The sequence below is a fragment of the Myodes glareolus genome, chromosome 24 (genome assembly GCF_982192425.1).
Source record: "Myodes glareolus chromosome 24, mMyoGla1.1, whole genome shotgun sequence".
In the NCBI taxonomy this organism is placed as follows: Eukaryota; Metazoa; Chordata; class Mammalia; order Rodentia; family Cricetidae; genus Myodes; species Myodes glareolus.
This window is the reverse complement of record NC_142049.1, coordinates 14,488,282-14,511,904: the sequence shown is the minus strand read 5'-3', so window position 1 is coordinate 14,511,904 and position 23,623 is coordinate 14,488,282. Positions and strand designations below refer to the sequence as shown.

Below are 23,623 nucleotides of genomic sequence, written 5' to 3'. Positions count from 1 at the left end.
ACCTGAGCCCAGCTGCCAGCTCCATGTCAGTAACAGGGCTGACAAATCCCTCTCCAGGGGCATCTGATGCCCCCTCTGGCCTTCTGAGGCACCTACGTACACGTGGCATAACAGACAGGCTCTGGAGTACCACATAGGTACTCCATAGTACCTACACAGGTACATAGCGCACACTCATACAAACAGACAGACAGGCATGGGGCACCTGTAAAAGAGTGGTATCCATTCATACAGATAAACAGGAGACATGCACATAGATAAAAATAAAACACATTTGTCTTTAAAGGAAAAGAAAATCCTAAAACAATGGATTTGCAATCATAAAACTTGAGCAAGTAATTGTTATGTGTCTCTATTGCTGGAAGGTGGAACACGGAGGAGGGAGGAGAAAGGGGCCATGTGTGCCAATTTGGGATATCCTGGCCTAAAGTGTCCCAGCACAGATGTCCCATGTGCCTCACCTTGCTCCTTGCTCAGAGGCCGTTTCTCTCTTCTTGCTAGGAGAGGGTTTGTAGTGGGATCCTTTTGGACTCTGTCTCTTAGAGGATCCTTCCTGGTGTCTTATTTGTGACCAAGTGACCTTGCCTTTCAGGCCACAGCAGAGAAGTCTCCTGGAGCCTACTTTCTTCCCGAGTTCGCGCTCTCTCCTCAGGGAAGCTTCCTTGAAGACACCACGGGGGAACAGTTCCTCACATATCGCTATGATGACCAGGTAAGGCCTCTGCAGAAAGCCCCACCACAGCCTTTTCTACCCCGGAAATGCTGGCGAAGGGCTGGGGAGAGGTTCCGTGTGGAAAGTGCTGTGTGAGCAGAAGAACTCGCGTTCCGTCAGCAGTGTCTGCACGGAAAGCTGTGCGCGGTTACGGGTGCCTGGAAGGCCAGCGCAGAGCAGTCTAATCAGTGAGGCTTGTTGACTTGCACCCGCACCAGAGAAGGTATAACCTGAGCTCCAGATTCAGTGGGACACTGTCTCAAGGGAATAGGATAGAAGGTGCTAGAGGTGGGCGGCCAGTTTCCTCTGGCCTGCACAGGTGCACAGGTGCACAGGAGCACAGGAGCACAGGTGCACAGGTGCACAGGTGCACAGGTGCACAGGAGCACAGGAGCACAGGTGCACAGGAGCACAGGAGCACAGGTGCACAGGTGCACAGGTGCACACATAGATGCACACTGCACACACAGCATCTGCCTAATCCAGCAGTGTGTTCCTCGGGGCAGGACTAACACAACAGACCCTTGACATCCTGTTGGGGTCTGAGGCTGCAGTGACTTCCTGATTGTGGCTCACCGCGCCCCCGTGTCTGCACTCCGTTCGCTAGAACCCAGTTCGCGAGTTTCGGGAAAGGGGGCTGGAGGTTGAGAATACATACACAAAGACAGACCGACACACGCAGAGACAGACCGACCCTCGGACCTCCAAACGCTGGTTCAGAAAGCCCCCTTTATTCACATTATGTAGGCTTAAATACAAGTCAATGGCCAACCTCTGATCCTCTAAACTAGGCACAGCTTCTAGCAGCTTTAATTAGAAGGTTCTAGGAGGGAAGAGCAGCTGAAGACCAGAACTCATTAGTCCCAACACCCAGCTGAAGACCAGGACACATTAGTCCCAACACCTGATCTGTGTGCACTTCAGCTCTGCTGGGAACACTGGCCCAGAAGGAATGCTATGGCTGTGCTAAATTTACTCTCCTAGAGAGAATGATCTACGGATTCTGACTGCGTGGACTGGCTTCTTTGCCCTCTGAGCCTTCACTTCACTTCTCATGGGGGTCTCTGCGAGCACCACAGCCAGCAGGGTGGATGAGGCAAGGCTCAAACCTGTGTTGGCTCAAGCTCCTAGGGTCTGGCCCCGGGCAGTTTGTTTTGGCACATTTAAGATAGTACAATGTGGAAAAAAGTTCCCTGGTGTGACACAGTGCCCCGGGCACAAGGAGGCATAATCACATTGAGATACTTCTCAAAGTACATGTTACTTCTTCCATGAAGATGGGGTCTACAAAACAGATAGGGTACATTTGTTATCTTAAGAGCCCAGGGGAAGATCAGGTGTTACATAGGTCATACAGATAACATAGAAGTCATGTGGTCTATTAGCACCTCCAGTCCTGGGTATGGGAGTTTGAGGGAGCTCCTGGCCATACAGATAATGCAAATGTCACCTGGACTATTAGGCATCTCTTGTCCGGCCTGTAGAAGCATGGTATGGCCTGGGGTTATAGATAACGCAGATCACTGGGCTGTTAGCCACCCGCATTCCCAGCCTTCTGGGCAGAAAGCAGGTTATGCATCTCTCCATTGAAGAGACAATCCTGCAGGTTTTACCATTTCCTGGTTTCTCTGGTGCTTACCTGTGAGCTCATGGACCTCGGTTCTCCCTACAAATTCTTTCAGGAGCACCAGCACCTGAATGTGTGCAGTGCGTGCGTGCGTGTGTGTGTGTGTGTGTGTGTGTGTGTGTGTGTGTTATGTGAAATCACTTCACAAAAGTTAACCAGAGAATTGAACCATGCTTGGCTATGTTGTGTAAACTGTGCACTTAGGACCATGACTCTCTTTCAGTCTCAGTCTGCAGCGTTGACAGGTAAGAGTAGACAGTTCTTTGGAACCATCTTCAAGTTGTGACCTGCAATGCCAGCTCTACAAGATGTAGAGATTGATAGATGAATACCAGAATTCCAGGGGCAGTGGCAGAAAACAGTGAGTGGAGATTTATACCAACATAGGACCCGGGTAGCTCTGGCTACCTAAAGGCCCAAGTAGAGGTGAGGAACTGGTCACCATCACCAGCCATGCCATGGCACACAATGGCGTGGGAGAGGATGGCTGATGTTTTGGGACCAGCTGTCTTGTCTATCGCTGTGTGGCCAAAGGCCAGCACCTAGATCGACATCCCTCAGGAGGAGCAACTCTTGACAGACTTAATCTATTGACAAGGGTGCGTATACTGTGCAACCATTGGAACAGGATCAGCTCGAGAGCTGGCTGGACCTGCACTGAGCTGTTGGTTAGAGTAGGAACTGAGGTCTCACCTAGCTTGACAGACTAATATAAATGACAGCCTGGAGCAGAGGGGGCAGATAGGGAAGCCCATTGCCCAGGCCTCTATATCCCCGAATCCTTGGGGCTGTTATGGAACTACCTACCCTTGGTGGCCTTTGTTCTACACCCAGGGTGAGGAAGGAGGAGCAGGGCTGTGACACAGCAGACTGCCTGTTGATCCAGAACCTCCTAGTACACAAACGCAAACCGTTGTCTTGCGGCTGCAAGAGCAAACGTTAAGATCAGTTAGGAAGAACGCTCTGGAGCTGGACTGATCTAGGTTCACGTTTGAGTATCATTTTGGCCATTTTACTTGTGTGACTTTAGGCACATGGCTTCTCTGCCTATTGGTTTGTCTTCATTGGAGTGGAAGCATTGGTGACAGCTCTTTCTGGAGACAGACTGACTACTTCAAGGTGCCCATGTACGCATTTCTCCTGGCCCATGTGAGCATCCTGTTTTCACAATCATTACTGCCGGTCATATGATGGACAAACATGCAATTCATAGACTCTCAGATAAGCTCACGCTGAAGGAAAAGACAGAAGTGTATATTCTCATGTCAGAGGATTCCCATATAACATTTTAAATTTAATCTTCCTGGGGCTGAATCTCATCGGTTAAGGCATTGCTGCTCTTGCAGAGGACCTGAGTTCGATTCTCAGCATCCACAGGGGATGACTCACGACTACCTTCTACAGAAGCTCCAGGAAGTCCATGCTCTCTTCTGACCTCTATTGGCACCTGCACCTGCACTGTGCCTACACTACCCCCCCCAACTGAAAATGCAGATAAATCTTAAATTAACTTTTATCGAGGCATAACCTCACATGGCAAAAGCAAGACGTATCTGACTCTAGAACTTGACGGAGTTTTCAGAACCTTTTTTTTCACCAAAATGAAGAAATAGAGCATTGAGTTCCATAAGGGGTCCCTGCATTCTTTTCTAATCAACACCCACCATCCAAGAGCTCCAAATGCGTTTGACTTCTGTCCTTAGTATAGGCTGGCTTTGCCTACTTTTCAGTTTGATTTTATGTGGGTAGCATACATGGCAAGTACTCCTTGGTGTCTGGGTTTTTCCACTCATCATGTTTCCGAGAGCTTTGACCAAGGCTTTGGATTCAGTCTCACCCAAGATTTAGTGTCTGGCCATCGCTTGGAGCACTGTAACAGACTGTCTCAGATGAGATGAACTACCGCGTTCTGCGTGGCGCTCCACCACTGTTCCTGCGTGGGAATTCCCAGACAGCTCCTAAATGTTCTCCAGGGCAGTCAGTGCAAGGATTCCATACCTGGGGAAGGGGCGGGGCAGCCCCAAAGAGGTGTGGCATCAGTGGCTGTTACCCAGGACAGCTCTGTACTGCCAGGTGACTTGGGTACCTACCGGCCACATGTGAGTGTTTGTGCTAGAGGTAGCTCGCTCTCACCTCCTGAAGCCAGAATGACAGATGGCGTGTACAAAGGAGGCTGCCACATGGACCGTAACGTGGCTGGGGCAGAGGTGCATTCACGAGGCTCCTCCTCACTGCCAAACACTCATTTGATAAAGTAGGAAGCAGGTGGTAGGTGTGTGGATGTCGGCTTTCTCGGACCACTCCCTCGGGACTCTTGGAAGTGTTTCTATCCTGGGCCCATTTTCACGACGACCTTCAGGTCACTTTCCAAAATGTCTCCTGGATTAGGTGCCTGGAAAAGTAATAACCCGTAGGCCCATAAAGCACAGCTGTGATGTAGGCTGTGTTTAATGATCCACATAAAAGCCGCATCGTGGTTTTTTCGGGAGTGGAAGCAGCTCCTAGGGAAAGGACAGCCTGAAGCTAGCCGGCTGCCCACTGCGCGGCAGGCAGGACCAGAGCCAGGCAGCCTTCAAGTTGCTTCCGTCTAATGAGCTCGTAATCTAACAGTGATTTGACATCTGCAGACCTCAGATCCTTTCACTGTTTTCCAAAACAGAGCGAGTGGGGTTCGCGATCTTCCCTCCTCACGCTGTAAAAGAGCCTAGTCTTGAAACCACAAATAGCGTGGTCTCCCAGCTGCCGCGTGAACTGGTTCCTTCTGATTACTGAGGCCGTCCGGCCAGCAGAGTGACAGACTGTTACCTAGAGAATTAGGGAGTTTGCACAGCTGGTGGAGACCAGTCCCGACACCTCGTTCCACGAGTCAGGGAAGCAGGGACTCTAAGTGTGCAAATGACTTAGTCAAGGACGCCCAGGCTGCTTGCGAAATGAAGGTCAGTGCCCTCCACATTGCAGCGCCTGCCATCCCAGACTCTCTCCCGCTGCTATCTCAGATTGCCCAGGGACCTTCACTACTTTCCAGACCTTGAGCCCACCATTATGGTCAGGGAGAGCTTTGGCGGGGGGGTGGTCAAAGGAATCCGCAGACAACACTTGGATATTCACGGATTGCTTTACGGATTCAGACTCAGCCACGTGGAAAGAAACAACCTTGTCTCCTTCACACTGGCAGTCCTTTTAGATCTATTTGTCTGTATACGCTGCCATTCCCTCTTGACCTGTAAATGTGTCTCTGTCTACTGCAGACGCCAGGAACGGAATCCACGACTAACTTAGCCTTTGTGCTGCTTCATCCTGGCCGTGTCTGAGTGAATTAACCTTTCTTTCATATTTGAAATTGCCTCCATGTAATATTTTTATTAAATTTATTAATTTATTTACCTGAATCACAGTTTCCCCTCCATCCTCTCCTCCTATTCCCTTCCCCCACCTCTTCTCTGCCCCCTCTTCCCTCCTCTTCTGTTTCTGTTTAGAAAGGTACAGGCCTCCCATGGGTTTTGACAAAGGATGGTGTATCAAGTAGAGGTAGGACCAAGTTCCTCCCCTAGTATTAAGGCAGACAGGGCAACCCAATATGAGGAATAGATTCCCAAAAGCCTGCGAAATTGTCATAAACAGGCCCTGCTTCCACCTATATTGTTTTAAGTTTCAATAATTTCCTTGAAGTCACACGCCCGTTCTACTGCATGTGATCCTACATTTGAAAAACAGTCTGTGTTCGTGACATCTGTTAAGGCTTTTCTTGGTTCACAACTTGACATCCGTAGGAAGAAGGAAGCTCAGTCTAAGAATTCATCAGATTGGCCTGTGGGCAAATCTGTAGGACATTTTCTTGATCGATAATTGGTATGGAAGGGCCCATCCATTGTGGGCCATACACCTTAGATAGATGGAGGGCCTGGGCTCTAGAAAGGACTTAGCCGAGAGAGCCGGAGTGAGTGAGGCGTTATGGAATGTTCTTCTGTTGCTTCTGCTTCAAGCTCGTGCCCTGTGTTCCCTCCTTGGCTTCCTTAGATGGGGGACTGTGAAATGTAAGGTGACATGAACCGTTTACTCTCCAATGGCCCCGATGCTTCTCTCAGCCACAGAAAACAAGCCAGGGCACACCCCCATCCGCCATGGCATCTTAGTCACCACCCTGGCTGGTCCTTCTCTCTCTCTTCCTGCATGCCACTACCTGCCTACTTATGTGATGTCTTCATTCACAGTGTGTGGCCAGTTTGTATTTTCTTACATCCCCATCCCTGGGGACCCAGAGGGCTGGATGTGTGGCTCTGACAGGTCTCTGGAAGGTGCTTATCAGAGTTGAAAGAGAGCCCAGTGACCTGGCTCTTCAGGTGAGGAATCCGAGGTCCAGGAAGAAAGGACATCCTGTCCAGGATCGTACAGCCAGACATAGCAAAGCCAAGTGCCTGTTCTCTGCCCTTAAGCACAGTTGGGACTTTTTTTTTCTTACTTCTAATCTGTGGGCAGGAAAAGTATGAGAGAAATGTTTGAATGAATTTTTAAAACTAGTAATAACAACAGTATATTAATAATGAAGTCTTTGTATAGTCTTACCCCAAACTTCTCTTAAATGTCATCCCTCTGATGCTACTATGCCAGACCTAATTTTACTTTCCCTTATTTAACTATTGATTTATGCATTCTTTCTCAGGAGAAGCCTGTGTGCTACAAGTACATCTTTCTCAGAGCAACTCCTTCCCAACTTTTCATGGACATCTTGGCCGGGAGCTGCGTTGTGGTTTAGCTGCTGGCAGGCCTCAGAACTGTCGCTTGGGATTTTCAAGTTCTTTCTGTAATAGTTTTTTAGCTCAGAAAGCTTATAGCCACTTCTGAAATTTCTGGTAAAAGAAGATGAACCCTGCTCTTGTGTCTGCAGAGTTCTGCCGTCTTTTCGCTGATCAGAGTGAGTCACCTACATCAGCTCTGCCGGGGCGACTTTCCATGTCCTTCCTGGCTGCTGGGCGTTAGGTCTATACACAGCAGCAAGCCGTTAGAGATTGACTGGCTCATTCTTTTGTTGATGAGTAATCTTGGTTGAATACGTTACCATGCTCCTTAAATATTCCAAAGATTTAGCCATCTAATGGGAAAGCGAGCTTGTGCTCTCTGCTAGGGGACGAGGAAGATGCACTATTTAGAAGGCTGTGTGTCCTGTCCCAACTCAGGCACAGAGAAAACACATAAACCCTGCGTGAGCAACACGCTGTTGTGACTGACTTTGGCCTGTGTGGATTCTGAGTTTCATTATCTCAGAGGTTTTCACAAATTAGTTATTTCTTAAGAAGCAATGGATTCATCTGTACCTTGAAGTTCAGTATCTGGTTCTTGAACGGCACAGGCGTTGTTCTCTTCTTCCTAGACTCATTTGGGGACACTGGACTGCTGTTTGTTCACGTGTTCGTTTACTTTACACTTTTGCCTGAGGATGAAATGGCGGACATTGGGTAGGGTCAGTCATGGCAAATCCAAATGTAGCTCCCGCCTCTTCCAGCTGCAGATGCCGGGAGACACGTCCTTTCTAGAGAACCATGTTCCCCATTACCCCTCCTCTTTGAGATCAGTCAGTCCTTACAGGAAGATTCTCCAAGTTTTAAAACTCTCCAAGACAAGGTCATTTTGAGCAACTTAGCTCCATCCCCCATAGTCCTTGCTGGACGTGTTCCCTTCTTCTCCACCTTCTCCTCTCTTCAGCCCTCTTCATGCCTTGCTCTGAGTTCTCCTGTTTTACCTGTTGGCATTGACCTTGCACTCCCAGTGCCTCCCACTGCCCTCTCATAACCAAGAAGTCCGTGTCCCATCGTCCTATTTTCTTCTCCCGGTGCTGAGACGGCTCGCCTCCTGTGACTCCTCATGCCTCGGTTGCCCTTCCCGAGTCCCCACCTAGCCAGACTTCTCTCCTCTCAAGGCTTCCCCACTGGAGACCAGTGCCTTCCCGCTGGGTGGCACCTGAGCACTCACCAAAGTGTTAGCAAAGCCTCATTCCCCATCTCTTTCCTCGGAAGTTCTGCCACATTGCCAATACTGTTCAGGGATTGTAGACACCCAAGCTTCCCCAGACACCCATCACTTCTGGTCTTCTCTAGCTCCAGTGACCCTTACTCAGCTTCTACTTCAGCCACCCTTCCCAAGTGTCCAGCCTGGGCCTTGCCATGCTTCAGATAACACTGCCCGCTCCCTAACTTCAGTTGCCCCCCTTCATAGCCTCCAGGAGACACTCTTACTAACCACCAACTTTTTAATTTTTTTTTATATCAAGAGAGGTCCAGTTTTCTTACCCCTCACCTTCTCTCAGACAATCAGAGTCTCCTACTCATCAGTGCCAAGACGACCCTTATATGTGTACATTTCCTGGGGTGTCAGGTGAGTGGGTCAGTATTGTACAGATCCATTTATTGGGCATTTTCTTGTCTTGTACTCAGGTGGTCTTCTGAGCTTTGTTGTAGGAAGTAACTGCACCGTGGAGGACAGCCTTTGGTAGGGGTGGATGCTTTTCCTCTGACCTCTGATTGTCTCTGCTTCTTTGGCCACTTTGATCCTCTCCTCCTAGTCAGCAACATTCCTGCTGCTGAGTTTATTAGTCTCTCCAGAGAGTGCCAGACTCACAGGCTGCCATGCTTTGTTCTCAGGAATAGCCAAGTGAGTGGATTTTAAAGATCAACAGAGACACAGAATGAAGATAAGTCCCTTTGCTGCCCAGGCCAGAAGGAGCCACGCCAGGCGAGAAAGGACATCTTTGAGTCTCTCCAAGCTGAACTTGGAAGGACTAGGTGTAGAAGCCATAATGGAATTTTCCCCATCACGAGGGATTTGAGGAATTGTTTGGGTTGGCTTCTTTGGAGTTTAGAAACATTTCCTTTACTGTGGCCAGTTCTGGCCTATGTCGCAAAAATACCAGCGGAGCTTTCAATGAGTGTCCTGGTAGCTAAGGCTCTGGAGACCAGATCCTCCAGGGGGTGCCCCAGTCTGCTCATTCTTAGAGTTTTAACACCCCGGGTTGTTTCCTGGGATCTGGAATTTAGGGAGTTCAGAAATATCTTGAGGGCTCTTCTGGTACTGGGGACACTGAGGATGCTGAGGTTGAGTGAGGAAGGATGCCGATGGACGATTGTATCATTCTCTGCTTTCGTTACCTTTCGGGATGCTTCTAATCTCAATCTTACCTGCATTTCTAGACAGTGCTCCATGCCTTGTCTTACTATACTATGGATGTCTCAGTTTCTGTGCCACTTTCTGGCCTGGACTTCATGGTCCACTCTTGAGTTGTGCTCCTCTAGTGAGCTCGGGGTTCTGAGGTCTGGCCACGGTGCTTGACAGACATCCCAGAGACACATGAGGCACAGGTATGTGACTGTTGAAGACACCCCCTCTCTTCTGCTGTTAAGCACTCTGCAGTGTCGACCAGCACATGTCTAGGTCAGGTGTTCTCTTTGCAGACCCAGCATGCCGCCTTCAGTGTCTTTTCCCTCTGCTCCCCCCACCCCCATGGCTACAGGCCAATGTTTGCTGACCCTTCTGCTCCACTATTTCTTCTTCAGGGACTTCGTCCCTGATACCACCCTCACCTTTGCTTCCCACCTCTGGGTGTGATGCCTCCTCCCAGGTGAGACAGGGCCCACGTTCTCATTTGTCTTCCTCCTTGCTCCCTTCTTGTCCATGTTCCTTTCCTTAACCCCTTCATTCCTTCCTTCTTCTATTGACCCACCTCATTCTAGGATTTCTCTTCCTTCCGGCATCGCCTGCCTCCCAGCCTTGAAATCTTCATGGAGAGCAGATGCAGGGAGTGGGAAGACGGAAGGTGGGATCTTTTTGTGTGTGTGTCTGGAGTGAGTCTTGGGACTTCTTCATCCAAGCCGCACACTCTGTAAGGATCTGCATTATGAACTTCCCTGAGCAAACACCATTAGGATTTGAGTTTGGGTGGCTTTCTGTTGAGCCTCATACCCCCAGGGTCTCTTCCCATTGCCTCTTCCCAGAAACCACTTCGCTTATGTCCCTCATTCTGCGTAGGTGCAAATGCATAGCCCTTCTGGACAGGTTTCCATTTCTAGTTAATAATGGGTGGCGGCTTGCATGAGCACATTTGAGCTGTGTGCAGATTAGCATCTATGAGACCCCTCTCTCCCCTGAGATGCATTGACGTCATCAGCATTTTCTCCATCAAGTAAGTTTTCCATTATCCCTATTGATCTCATGTCCTCTCCTTCTTCTTTGTTCCCAGCACAGTGGTCCTTTCCTTCTTTCTCCTTCGTTAGGCTCCTAGCCTCTTTGGGGGCAGGGACTGTGTTTTCCATGAATATTGGTTTCTTGGCGATTATAGCCTTTGTCAAAGGGTAAACATGAGATCCTTAGATGAGTCCCATTTCCTCCTGTCACAGACTGTGTTCAGGCCTACAGGACTTAGCATTGACTTGCCTTTCTTCACGGTTCCTTCTGTCCAGTGCTGTGTCCAAACCGAGATTCATATCTTATGCCTTCCCACCTTGGCCCATGCCCGGCCATTGGCTACCAAGGCTCTTTGGAAGTCTGCATTTCCTGCAGTACTTGGCTGAGGTTCCCTCTTCTCCAAGAACCATCGGGAGTGGTGTCCTGCTCTTTGGGAAACAGTTGCCTGTTTTGCATTTATTTATAGAGATCTTGTTGCTAGCTTCTACTAGGGTAAAGACAACTCTCTAGCTGGCCCATGCAACTACTCTGCTTGCTCCTGAGACTCAAAATACCTAGTGATGAGACCAGAGGATGCACGGACTAAAACTATTTCTGAGTTCTCTTTAAGGAGTGAATGAAAATTTCAAATCTTGTATTCATCTTTTTCCTAACAAGGAAGATATCTGACTTCTTCTATGTATGTATATGTTAGGTTCTGTTTCTAATTCTCTGCATGCAAAAGTGAAGAAATGATATCATATTCTCCAAACACTTAGCATAGAGGCATGGCTGAAGGAAAGGGTTGGCCTTTGTCTCTGCATCCTGACTGCTCTGCCTTAAGGCTCAACTCTCTCCATGGGACAGACAGACATGGAGGAGAGACCCCCCTCCTCCATTTGGGTGAGTCCCTTGTTCCTTTCCAACTGGGATTTAATGGAAGATCACTTTTAATTCTACAGAGTTCTGAATTGCCACACAATTTCCTATGAAGAAAGTCAGATTTTTTAAGACTTAACTTTTGCCTTTTTATTAGGTCCAAGGCTCACTGGGATGTGTGTATATTGATTACTCTTGAATGCCTGGTATTTCTGAGGACACTTATTCTACGAGGGCACATATTCTTGGTGTAGGAGAAAGGTGATGGCTGATGTAAAACAGGGACTTAAGTAAAATTCGGTGGTGCCCACGTGGAATTAGTAAGTCCTGGCGAACACCCTGCAGTGCGCTGCCTCAAGTCAGCAATAGGACAGATTTTCTTGTTCTCTTCCCTGGAAAAGGCTTAAACGCGAGTCAGCGGGCATCTGAGTGCTGGTGAGGCCTCTCGCGCCTAGTGGTAGCCTCTGACTACCACTTCCATTGCCTGCTTTGGAAGAACCAGAACTCTGCAAAATAGCTTAGTCCAGGCTGGACGTGGAAGCACGCAATGAGGACTCGTGAGAGTAAAAGGGTTGAAGAACTCTGGGCTAAATAACAGTTTCCTTATCGACTATGTTGAAAAAGAAAAGTAAAGATACCAGGATATAGCTGCAAAAGGGATTAAATAAGACTTGAAGATATGTTAACCAATTGCTATGTCGGCGTCTTGTTTAAATATTAGTTTAAGAAAGCAGGCAGACAGACAATCAACTGTTAACATATCATGACTAAGAAAACTGAAGAAATGCCCTGTCGGCTGCCTTTGAGGTGTGAAGGGGTTGCTGTGCAGGGTTCAGAAAGTTCCTCTTTGCACACATACACACCAGTACTTCCTGGTGAGGTCATAGGATTTTCTCATTTGCTTCAAAATAGTGTGGGAAGGTGGGTATGGGCAGTGCCAGGCTGACCCCTGATGACCGGTGGTGGGGCTGGGTCCTGGGCACTTGGAGGTGCATTTTGCTATTTTGTCTACTTTCATATACAGTTAAAAAAAATCTTATTTAATCAGAAGTGATAACCATAAAACAGCAACAGCATGAAAACAAAGCAGAAAGCAAACCAAGCACTGCTGTGAAGAGGACTGGCTTCTTCCAGGGGATTAACCAGGAAGCTGCTCTTGGGGGAGCAGGTGAGTGTTCCCAGGAGACAGGAGCCACCAATAACTAGTCTTCTGCTAGGCTCTGCCAAAGCATCCTGGACGTTTCTTGCGTTCTGACAGTAGAGCTCACTTGAGGGACACTGATTGATTCAGAGGTTGGCGACAAAGGGTCTTTGCGTTTTTAGAGCATATGAGGTTAGAATATGTCCGTGGATATTACAATCTGAATAGCCATGTCAAGCCCCAGGATATTTTCATGACAGCAGTATGCACTAATGTTGGCAGTGAGAGTGTTACTGCTAGCATATTTTACAAGTTGAGTCTCTTTTGTGCTCGAGCTTGAAGCAGTTGGTTTCATTTCCTGCCCTGTCCTAGGGCCCTGGCTCCTAGAATATAATGCGCGTCCCCGATTCAACTCACTTTAGCACAGGGGTTCATAATGGCTTGAGTTTGGTGCAAGCCTTTAACAGAAATACTTAAAACAGCATTTAAAATTTTTAGTTCACAAGCTGTTTCACTGAGAGTTTTTGTTAAAAAATATCACACACACACACACACACACACACACACACACACACACAGAGAGAGAGAGAGAGAGAGAGAGAGAGAGAGAGAGAGAGAGAGAGAGAGAGAGAGAGTTCCTTGTAAAATATTAGGACAAGGCTTTCAAACAGCGCTCCCGGCTTCATCTGACATTGTCGGAAGACTTCGGTTCCTGTGCGGGTTTAGCTGGCTGGGTTTTTTTGTTTGTTTCTTTTTCTCTGCTTCCCTGTACTTTGTTTAGAAGGGGCAGCTGTGCTTTCTGAGCCAGCCAGGGCTGCCCTTACCTGGGTTCGGAACCCTTGGCAGAGTTGAAGAAAGTGCCCCAAGTTTCCACGGAGTCTGCCAGGTGTGAGCCTGTTATGGCTGTGTTCCAGAGCTCTTCCTTAGCCCCAGCCCTCACTGCACAGCACAGGAAGCCTTGCTGGCACCAGGAGGCATTTATCAGCTGTGTCAACACCTGGTGTGGGCACCAGTGTCGCTAGAGTGTGGGGTCCTGATGTTCTCTCTCCTCTTGGGAAGAATCCTGACAGCTCAGACTGACAGAAGGATTGGGTGCAGGGGGTATTCCCCCCCCCCCCAAGACCCCCGTTCAGCCCCTACTTCTAGGCATTTAAACTTTATGGAAATGTATATATATCATAAAGCCTACAAAATGTTCTCTAGCTTGAGAGAGGGTACTCTCATTCCCTAAACACTCTTAGATGTTACCTCTTTCTAACCCAGATTTACAACCAGCAACAAGAGAAACGTGGAGCATCAGTTGCTTGGCATTAAGAGGACACTGGCTTCGACTCAGGGGAAAACACAGGGCAGGTGACCAGAGGCTAAAAGAGATGAAGGTGTAGATTCCAAAGTAAATCAAGACCCAGAAGGTGCTGGAGCATTCTGGACTCATCAGGGAATGGAATTAGGCAGAAAAGACCCCAAATGGTTTGGGCACAGAAGAAAGTGAGGTGGAAATAAATTGATGGGTAAAGGACTGGAGTTGTCAGTGTAGGGTGGGGAAGGGAGGTCTCACAGATCTGACCTATAGGAAAGGGCAATGGGAGAGGCGGGGGAGAAAAGGAAATTAAATAGACACTGTAAGATGCCTTCAGTTTGTCAGAGGCTTTTGTGAAATAAGCCCCATCATTAAGCATATGTATCAATTACAAGATATTTTTTAACCTCCTGATTTCAAAATAATTAGAAAGTAGGAGAAGTGGAAAAAGACTAAGATGTATACAGATTAATACCAGCAACATGCTGCATCCAAATAACCCAAATAAGTACTAAGATGTTTTAAGCTAAATCTTAAAAACACTTGGAAAATTCAGAACATTCTGCTGAGGCAATTATTGACAAAAGAGGAGGTAAAGGCACAATTATATCTGTGTTGAGAAAAAGAAAAATGAGAATATTTATCTAAAGTTGTGTAGCTAACTAAAAATTATACTGAGCCATGAAGCTGTAATTCAGGGACTGGAGTGATGGCTCAGCCATTGAGTGCCCTGGCTGCTCTTAGTCGGCCCTGCGCTGGGTTTCCAGTACCCTCAGGGGCGCTCACATTTGTCTGTAACTCCAGTTCCAGTGGGTCTGATGCCCTCTTCTGGCCTTCTCGGGCACATCTTGCACATGGTGCCCACATGCAGGCAAAATACCACGTTAAAAAGCAACACTATTGCCTCAGATGCTTTCAAGAAACATTTAATATGTACAGCAAGTTTCCACTTATTGTTATTATAAGGAGTTGTTGGCTAGTGAGAAAAGGTTAATTGAAATCCTTATCAGATTCCAGAATAAACTCCAGATGAGTTGGAGTTAAAGAAAAATAAGACTATTCTTTAAAAGATTATTAAATAAATGTCTCAAATTTCTAGTGAAGAGGTTTAAAATAAGTGGGCAGTATTGATGACTGTCTGCTTACGGTGCTTAACAATGCGAATTTATCAAAAGAACATTGAAATAAAAGGCTGAAGTAAAATCACCTACAATCCAATTTAAATTTGCAAACAGACACAAAGTACCGGGACTTAATGCGTAGGGGAAGGGCAGCAATGTGCTGTTCCAAAGGGACTTCACGTGCCTTCTGAACAATCATACAGGAACCGCAGCTTTGTTTATAGTCAGTGAAGTCTAAATCCAAGCAATGGCCAATCAGCATTCTCCGTCGTGGCATTGCTCCATGAAGCAAAAAGAATTGCTCATCTAAGGCCAGTGATTGTTGTGGGAAAGACCAGGCTTATTGGGTACTGTTGAATACTAGGTCTCACTTTGTAGCCTTGGCTGCCTTGGAATTGGCTATGTAGCTCAGGTTGACCTTAAACTCACAGAGACACATCTGCTTGCCTTTCTGAACTGGGACTAAAGGCATGTACCACCATGCCCCTGACTAGCATGGTACTTTTGATCAACTATCTTTACTTTGCGGCCTAAAAAAATGTCTTTTCTGAGACTTCATAAAAGCAATTGTAAATTGTAAATAGTAAATAAGTAAAAAAATGCTTATATTATTGAAATATTTATTTATATTATTCAAAGCCCAGGAATAATCTTAAATATTAAATATATAAATATAAATATGTAAGAAACATGTAAATAAATATGCAAAATATTAAATGTATAGATATAAATATGTATAAATATCAAAAATGAGAAATGGTAATTATAAGATTTCTGAGATGGGATATTACAAACTTTAATGATATTTATATATTTAAAATTTTAGAAAATACTATAATGAAGTATTTAAGGTTGAGGATCAGTTTCAGTTCATGAAATCAGATAACAAATCTCCAGTTTCTTTTTTTGGGGGACTAGAAAGAAAGACCAAGGTGTTAATTATGGATAACTTCAAGTTGTTGCATTATGGGTATTTAAAGTTCAAAAGCACTTTCCATGTATTTCTCAAATTTTCTTTTATTAATTATAAGTGAAACAGACCCTTTCCGCATAATTATTAACCAAGAAGTTCGTTTTCATTTTAGAACAAACAATTATACAATACCATAATAATTAAAGCTTGATCAATATTCCTCTTAAATAGCGGTGAAGAGCATTCAGGGACGTGATTAATAATACTGGGCTACTTTGAAAGTTAGAGGTCACTTTAACCAAGGGAAAGAATTGGAGACATGAATGCCAAGCTTTACTTAAGAAGATTCACTTATATTTACTTATGTTTTTAATTTTTCTCTTTGGTATTTATGAAATAATTTTGCTAAAAGGCGGAAGAGTTTGTGTTTCCATTTTTATTCTATAGAGACACTTCACATTCCTGCGGCAACTCCGGCTGCCTGCACTGAGCTGCTCGGACCTGCACTTCAGAGCAGATAAATCTCCAGAGTTCAGTCTTGGGAGAACTCTGTATGTTTGGTTTCACCTACAGAGACCCATACATACCTACTCCTCGTCTTTATTTGGTTTGGTTGAAACTGTACTGTCAGATGAAAGTGAATATCCGTCATTATTAAAAACAGAAAAGCATAATAATTGGTTTGAGATAAAAAAAATCCACTTTCCTACTTAGGATTGTTGATATTAAATCATTTAATAGAATGTTTTCATGATTAAAGATTGTGTAAAGTTTGTTTTTCCATCTTTTTAAATTAGTGGGTTATATTCTTGAGCCTCACTGATGATTTGGGGATACAGAGATGAGTAAGACATGGTCTCTGCCTTTAAGGAATGTATCTAATGGTCCTGGTATAAAACACCACCAGTCGGGATCAGTTTACATCCTAGGCGGCTGCAGGGAAGTGTCCTCTAGAAGGGGGATGATGGTTTGAATGTTCATTCATTAGGCCAGTGTTACTTAGGTGTCAGTTACGGCCCAGGTTCAGGAAGTACACCTGCAAGCCAAACAAAGAACTTGGCTCCCCAAAGCTTTGATGATAGGTAAAATAAGTCAATCTTAGGGTGTATTAGTAGATGAGAAGCCGCAGGAAGCGGTGAAGGTATCATATGCGTGAGATTATTTAGGCTCACAGGTCTTGGCGAGTTGTGAGGAGACATGATGTTGCTGGGGGCAGAAATGTAAGCACCTGGAGTGCAGGGTGACAACCAGAGTGTGTAAAGTCTTTACGTTGGCGGCACCTTAAAACCAACAACCTAGAGATGTTCCTTCACCACACTGCATGAGAGCTGGCACCCCAGTTCCAGAATGACGACCTTAAAAATAGAGTGCAGTCATGTGCTGGGCCCTCAACACAAGTTCAAAGAGAGCAAGGGATGTTGTAGTCTAGAAGGGGCTGGAGATGGTTACTCATGACCGCCAGCACAACTGGATTGGAGACGCTCAGGAAGGGAGGAACAGTCACCCTGTGCATCTGTGCAGGCATGGCCAGAGACCACTGGGTCCCGAGGGTTCATATTTAATGGGCAGATTAAAGGTTTGGATAGACTATGGGCAAGTGGTGGAACTAGCTGGAAGAAGTGCGTCACTGGGGATGTGCCTGTGAAGGACATACTGGCCTTGGCTGCTTTCTGTTTCTCCTCTTCGCTTCCTGGTCACCGTGAGGTGAGCACGCATCCTGCCGCCATGGTGTTTCTGCCTACCTTGAGCCTAAAAGCAAAGGAGCCAGCTGTCCACAGCTGGGGCCCTCGTAAATAATGAGACAAATAATCTGTCCTTAATTGTTTCTTTATCATAGAGATGAGAGGTTAGCGAACTAGTGAGTCAGCAAGAAAAGAGGCTAAGCTCACACACTGTCACCATTCAGGTAAGCCAAGCTATACTATAATCAAAACCTGAAAATTCCCCTGGGAAGCTAGACATGGTGGCGCCTTTAATCTCAGCACTCGGGAGGCAGTGCTGGAATTAAAGTTTGAGTTCAAGGCCAGCCTGGTCTATGTAGTGAGTTCCAGAACAGCTAGAGCCGTCCTTTTAGAGGCAAGCAAAGCAAAATCAACCAACCAACCAACCAACAAAAATCCACTGGGTAATAAAGTCTGCATCTTTATAGATCTCAACTTTAAAAAGATTATCAGGAACTGTGTTTTTCTGTCCTGGGGAGTGGGGTGGGGACAGAATGGTCCCTAAATAGATAGTTAAGTGAAATGGTATCTGGCTTGCAGGACCTGAGATTTTCTTTCAGAGATGAATGATGTCTAAAAATGATTTCATAAGTCAAGTGCTTTTGCAAGTCCACAGAACGATGCGAAGGACAAGTACCGATTGCCCAGAGAAGGTGCAAGTGGGCAGGAGCTTTTAGTATCTTTTTCACTTTTTATCTGTGGGTTTGTGTATGCCTGTGTGAGTGTCTGCCACACACATGCAGGTGTCCGAGGACAGAGGACATCAGATCTCCTGAGCCGGAGCTGACAGTTGTTTATGAGCTGCCCAGCGTGGGTGCTGGGCACTGAACTTGGGCCCTCTGGAAGGGCAGTAAGTGCACTAACTGCTGAGCTTCCTCTCCAGCCCTGCTAGTGAATAGGACTGGTGGCCCTGGCCTCTGAGATGGGTTGAACCAGTGGATTCTGCAAGCGGAGAATGATAGGATAAAGAGCAAAGGAACGAATCGGAAACTAAGTCCAAGGTCTGGGATGCAGACCCAAGAGTGTCTGAGTCTGGAGGCTGCTCCACGGAGTGGGTCCAGTTCCCTCTGTGTGCAGAGGAGCAGAGCGTAGGGACCAGGGAGTGAGATGATAGGGCAGGGACCTGTTCAAAGCAGACACAGCACATTTTACAGCAAGGGAGAACTATCCCCAGGGACCCCAAAGCTTAGCAGCTTGAGAGTGTTTAGAATCACAGCAGATCTGTTTTCTGCTAGTGAGCTGTGTCAGCTCCTTGCACATTTTGGCCATCCAGTTCTTATCCTGTGTGTAACTTACAAATGTTCTCTTGCCTCTGTTCTGTCTTTCGACCCATTGACTGTTTGCATTGCTGGGTGGAGGTTTTGCGTTTGATGTAACCCGCTTGCTTTGCATGTTATCTGGAGTCAGATTAGAAACATCACCATCAAGGAGGTTTTTTTCTTACATTTTCTTCTAAGTATTTTTGATCTTATATTTAAGTCTTTGTAGCTTTTGAGTTGATTTTGGTTTATGGCCTAAGATTTCAATTTCATCTCTTTGTGTTTAACTCTTCGGTTCCCTAGGTCACCCGTTTGTCATTATATATTCCTAGTCCACTTGTCAAGAATTACTTGTCTGTATCTTTGGATTTATTTTGGGGCCATCTGTTCTATTCCATGGTTTTACATACCTGTCTTCATGTCAGGTCAATCCTGTTTTGGTTAGTGTAGATTTGCCAAAACAATAGGAGATCAGGAAGTCAGCCATCTCCAACTAACCAGATTTTAAAAACTGGGGAGAGGACATTTCTCAGAAGAAGACATGCAAAGGGTCAACAGGTATATGGAAATAATGAAATTACCAGCCAATGGGAAAATATTAATGAAACCATGGCAAGCCTTACCTTACCTGTTAGGGTAGTTGTTATAGAGATGTAATCGTATTTTCATGAGAAAATCAGGACAAAGAGACAAGAAAATCTCAGAGCAATATTGATGGGATGCTGCGTACTGCAGCCCTGGTCTGTGCTCTTTGTGCTATACCCCAGTTCGTGAGCTTCAGGAAAGGTGTTGGAGGTTGAGAATACTCACACAGAGACAGACCGACACACAGGCCTTCAATCACTGGTACCAAAGCCCTCTTTTAATAGCACCATGGAGGCTTAAATGCACGGCAGTCAATGGCCAACAGGTGAAAAATCTCATCCCCTGATCCTCTAAGCTAAGCACAGCTTTTAATAACTTCCATTAGAAGGTTCTAGACAGGGAAGAACAGCTGAAGGCCAGGACTCATTAGTCCCAACAATGGGAGTGTAAACCCATGCGGCCATCATGATATTGGTACTGAGTCGCTTGAGAATATCATAATCAGAGCTCCCATATAATACGGCAGCTCTTCTGTGCCCCTTGTTCACTGAAGCACCGCTCACAACAGCCAAGATATAAAGAGAACTCGTGTCCACTGGTGGGGGGCAGATCGAGAAAACAACACAGTCACACATTAGAGTTCTGTTCTGCCTTTTAAAAAAGCAAGCTATGTCATTTGTAAAATGAGGGGTATACCTTGAGGGCACTGTCCCAACGGAAGTAAGACAGAGGCCAAAGGACAACGGATGAATTCCCAGCATGAATTCCCTTACATGTGGGAGGTAATGCATGGTGATACAGGAGAATGGTCACCAGGCTGGAAGGGACAGGAAGATGCTGGTCAGAGCACACTCGGTTGCAATGGCATAGGACAAAAAGGCCGAAGGTCCAATGGTGAGCCCATCAGGTTAGCTTTAAATACTGTGTGTTTGGGAGGAGGTGTGAAGCTGTGAGAATGGCTTCCAGCTCCTGTCACTGCCTCCTGGCCAGCCAGTGACCATGTGTGGAGAGGGGAACATTCGTTAGCATGACCGTCGCCATCCTTTCAGGACGTACATGTATGCCAAAGCCTTATGCGGTGCATCTTAAATATATGTAACTTTTGTCACAACAACAAAGAACCACAGAGAACTGACCAGTTGCTTTTTCTAGCAGTTGGTGTTCCCAGTCCCCAGCACTAAGGGCTTCTTGAGTCCTCGGCAGGCTCTCTTCTCGAAAGGCTGACTTATGGGGTTCCTATCTTAAAGGATTGAAAGTAAAAATGCTGCTCAGAGCACACCCTTCATCACCTGGAAAATATGACTTTCCCTCATAATGCCAGATGGATGAGTCACCTCTGTTTTCTGTTTCAAGGGGCTTTTCCTCTGCCTAATCATCAGGCATGGATAAGGACAGTCAGAGCAACAAATTGGGGTGGCTATTTAGGACTCTTTAGAATTTTAACTGTCCTGGAAAAATTATGTTCTGTTTGAATAACGAGGCATCATAATTTATGGCAGGGTTTTGCTGTCACATTTATTAATGAATTGGGGTTATAAGAAGCCTTCTTCAGCTGTGCCAGAAGCTGCATGAACCGTGTCTGCCTGTGTTAGCCGGGTCACTCTACCCCACAAAACCATGAATTGTGTTCCCCTGACGTTTCATGGAAATAGAATTTATTGAATTTTCTTCGTTTGTAGCTAGATTAGCCCCTCTCCTCCTTAGATGGTATTGGATTTTCATCAGAACATCTCATGTGCATGCCTCTCTTTCTTTGCCTTGGAGGGAAGGTTTCTTCAAACTGTCCACTTAGGACAGTTGTTCTTGATCCCTGTCAGACTAAAGTGAGTGTAGGCCATGGATGTTGTCCTAATGACACGGTGTAGTATGAGGGCCGGCTGTTGGGGTACTGGGAGGGACAGAAACCCCAACAAGCCAGGAGTTGGGTGACTTGTGGCCCCCGGAAAGAGCACAGTCCTGCACTGTGTTGGGGGAGACGTACTTTTGAGGACTGCCTAAGACACATTTATTACAACCCGCCACGTCATTTCTGTGTTCTGTGTTTCATTAACTTTACCGTCTGGGTGCAATCACGAGATTGATATGGGAAAGGTAATGAAAAATATCTTCTCCAGCCTCCTAAGCGAGAAGAAAAAAAAAATGAACAGAATCATTCATTCAGTCAAGACAAGTCAAGAACCTACCACATACCAAGCCTCAGGGGCAAAGTGAGTAACCAGACAGTTTCAGTTTTCAAACTGTTCGCAGCTCAGCCAAGGAGACAATGGGCCCAAGGAACCTCAATATGGTGCCATTCGATGCCGGTGTAGAGGCGCTGATGGAGTCGACAGACAGAGGAGGCTCTCTCTATGGGGTGAGACTTAGTCATGGGTGTCTACAGTTTAGGTCCCGAGCCTGCCGCGGGGAGATGGTGAGTCATCGTCTTCGGGAGTGACTGGAATTCCGGGGCTAATTGTTCTTGGGCATTTTTGTGGCTGTGCACATTACATGGATGGAATTTTACATCATTGAAATTCACCAGAGAAAGTTTGCGGGTCTAGAGGTCTGGAAGGCAGCTCGCTCTGTAATGCACTACATGGGAGAGCGGCGTTTTCAAGTGATTGGGCCATGCCTGCTCAGCCTTGTCGGATGGAAGTTCCTTGCTGTCTGCAGGAACTAGTGTTTATTAAATTTACAGGGGAAATGACTTGATTTTAGAGCCTCCTCTAGCTTGCTGACAGCGTTCGTACTTCGTAAAATAAGGCACATGACCCCGAATTTCATATGAATAAAAATTATTAATTTTGATGTCTATTTTGAATGCTTTAGCTCACTTGCTTGGCTTAGTTCCCAGGAAAGCGGAAAGGAACGTTGATATCAACCACAAAGTGGGCCTGAAGCCCCTTCCCCATTGGGTGGACATCTGGAATGGGACATGAATAACAGGCGTCACTGATGGACATTTCATTAAAGGTTGGTGCTCCTATTGGAGGCAAGTGTGGGGAGGCCCTGAGCATAAGTGGGGGGAAGGCTCTGTATCAACGCCGGTATTGGCATGTGCAGGTCTTAAGCTGATGCTGGACAGCTTCAAACATTTTAACCGTAGAATGTAGACAATGAAATCATAGTAGCTCTAAATCCAGACAGCAGTGTTCATGACAGCAGTTTAAGGTGCACCTGTGTGGGCTCTTTCGAAGGGAAAACTCTTCGGCACTATTTTCTTTCCACATTACAAAAGAAATAAAAACGATTCGTTCTCTCTGGAGCACTTGGCGTCTAAGTGAATACGGCCGCTGTAAGGATTTTATTGGTTTGCCCATTATGCTAATTGTGATTTGTGACCTAAAATAATATTGGGCTGATTTTAAAAAAATCATCCTCTTTCTGTCCCGAAGTTGCTATTGGCAGAATCAAGGGGTGTCAGGCTCCTGCCCGGGCTACCTGTCTAGGATCCTGTTTGTTGCCTTGAACATACACAAGTTTCCTTACCAAGTAGTGATTTTTTTTTCTACGTCAGACCTGTGTCTGGTGAGACTGTCTGCTCGCTTTTACCTGCCAGCGAAGACGGTGCAGCCACTTCTGAGAGGGGTATGGATACGTACGGGGACCTCTAGCCTCTGCCTGGCGGATGTGGACAGGGACCTCCAGCCTCTGCCTGGCGGATGCAGGGAACTCTAGTCTCTGCCTGGCGGATGTGGACAGGGAACTCTAACCTCTGCCTGGCGGATGTGGACAGGGAACTCTAGCCTCTGCCTGGCGGATGTGGACAGGGAACTCTAGCCTCTGCCTGGCGGATGCAGGGAACTCTAGTCTTTGTCTAGTGGATGCTGCATGGTACAACACAAGCTTTAAAAGACTATCAGGTGTCCAAGCAAAAGTCATTGCTGGAGCTTAGGAGAATGAGTCACCTTTTTAGATTCCAGAGGATCTAAAAAGTGACCCCAGGGTTTTTTTTTTTTTAGATCCCAGAGGATCTAAAAGTGGGATCACTTTTAGCTGAGAAACAGTGGAGGAATCTTTACTGTTCCCTCCTCTGCCAATAGGAAGGGCAAGAGTTCCAGTGTCTGGCCTGGCACCCTGATCTCTCACCACCACTTTAGAGTACATAATCTGGTTCCCTTTCAGAAAATGATGACATCAGATTCAAGTTCCTAATCCCTCCTTGGGTCTGCTTATCAGAACTAACCAATATCAAGAGTTTCTATGGTCAAAGACAAAGATTCTAAGCCTCACAG

The 23,623-nt window shown here is 46.3% G+C and overlaps 1 protein-coding gene across 3 annotated transcripts in view; it reads left to right on the top strand.

Moving 5' to 3' along the window:
• The window catches only part of Adamtsl3 (ADAMTS like 3), a 251,825-nt gene that overhangs the window by 38,145 nt on the left and 190,057 nt on the right, over positions 1-23,623 (top strand). For all 3 annotated transcript variants that reach the window (XR_015736267.1, XM_087901260.1, XM_087901261.1), the window contains exon 3: positions 593-712. Coding sequence is in view for 2 of the 3 variants with exons in the window: in XM_087901260.1 (XP_087757386.1) it covers positions 593-712 (120 nt within the window). In the remaining variant the exon portion in view is untranslated. The remainder of the gene's footprint in view (positions 1-592; positions 713-23,623) is intronic.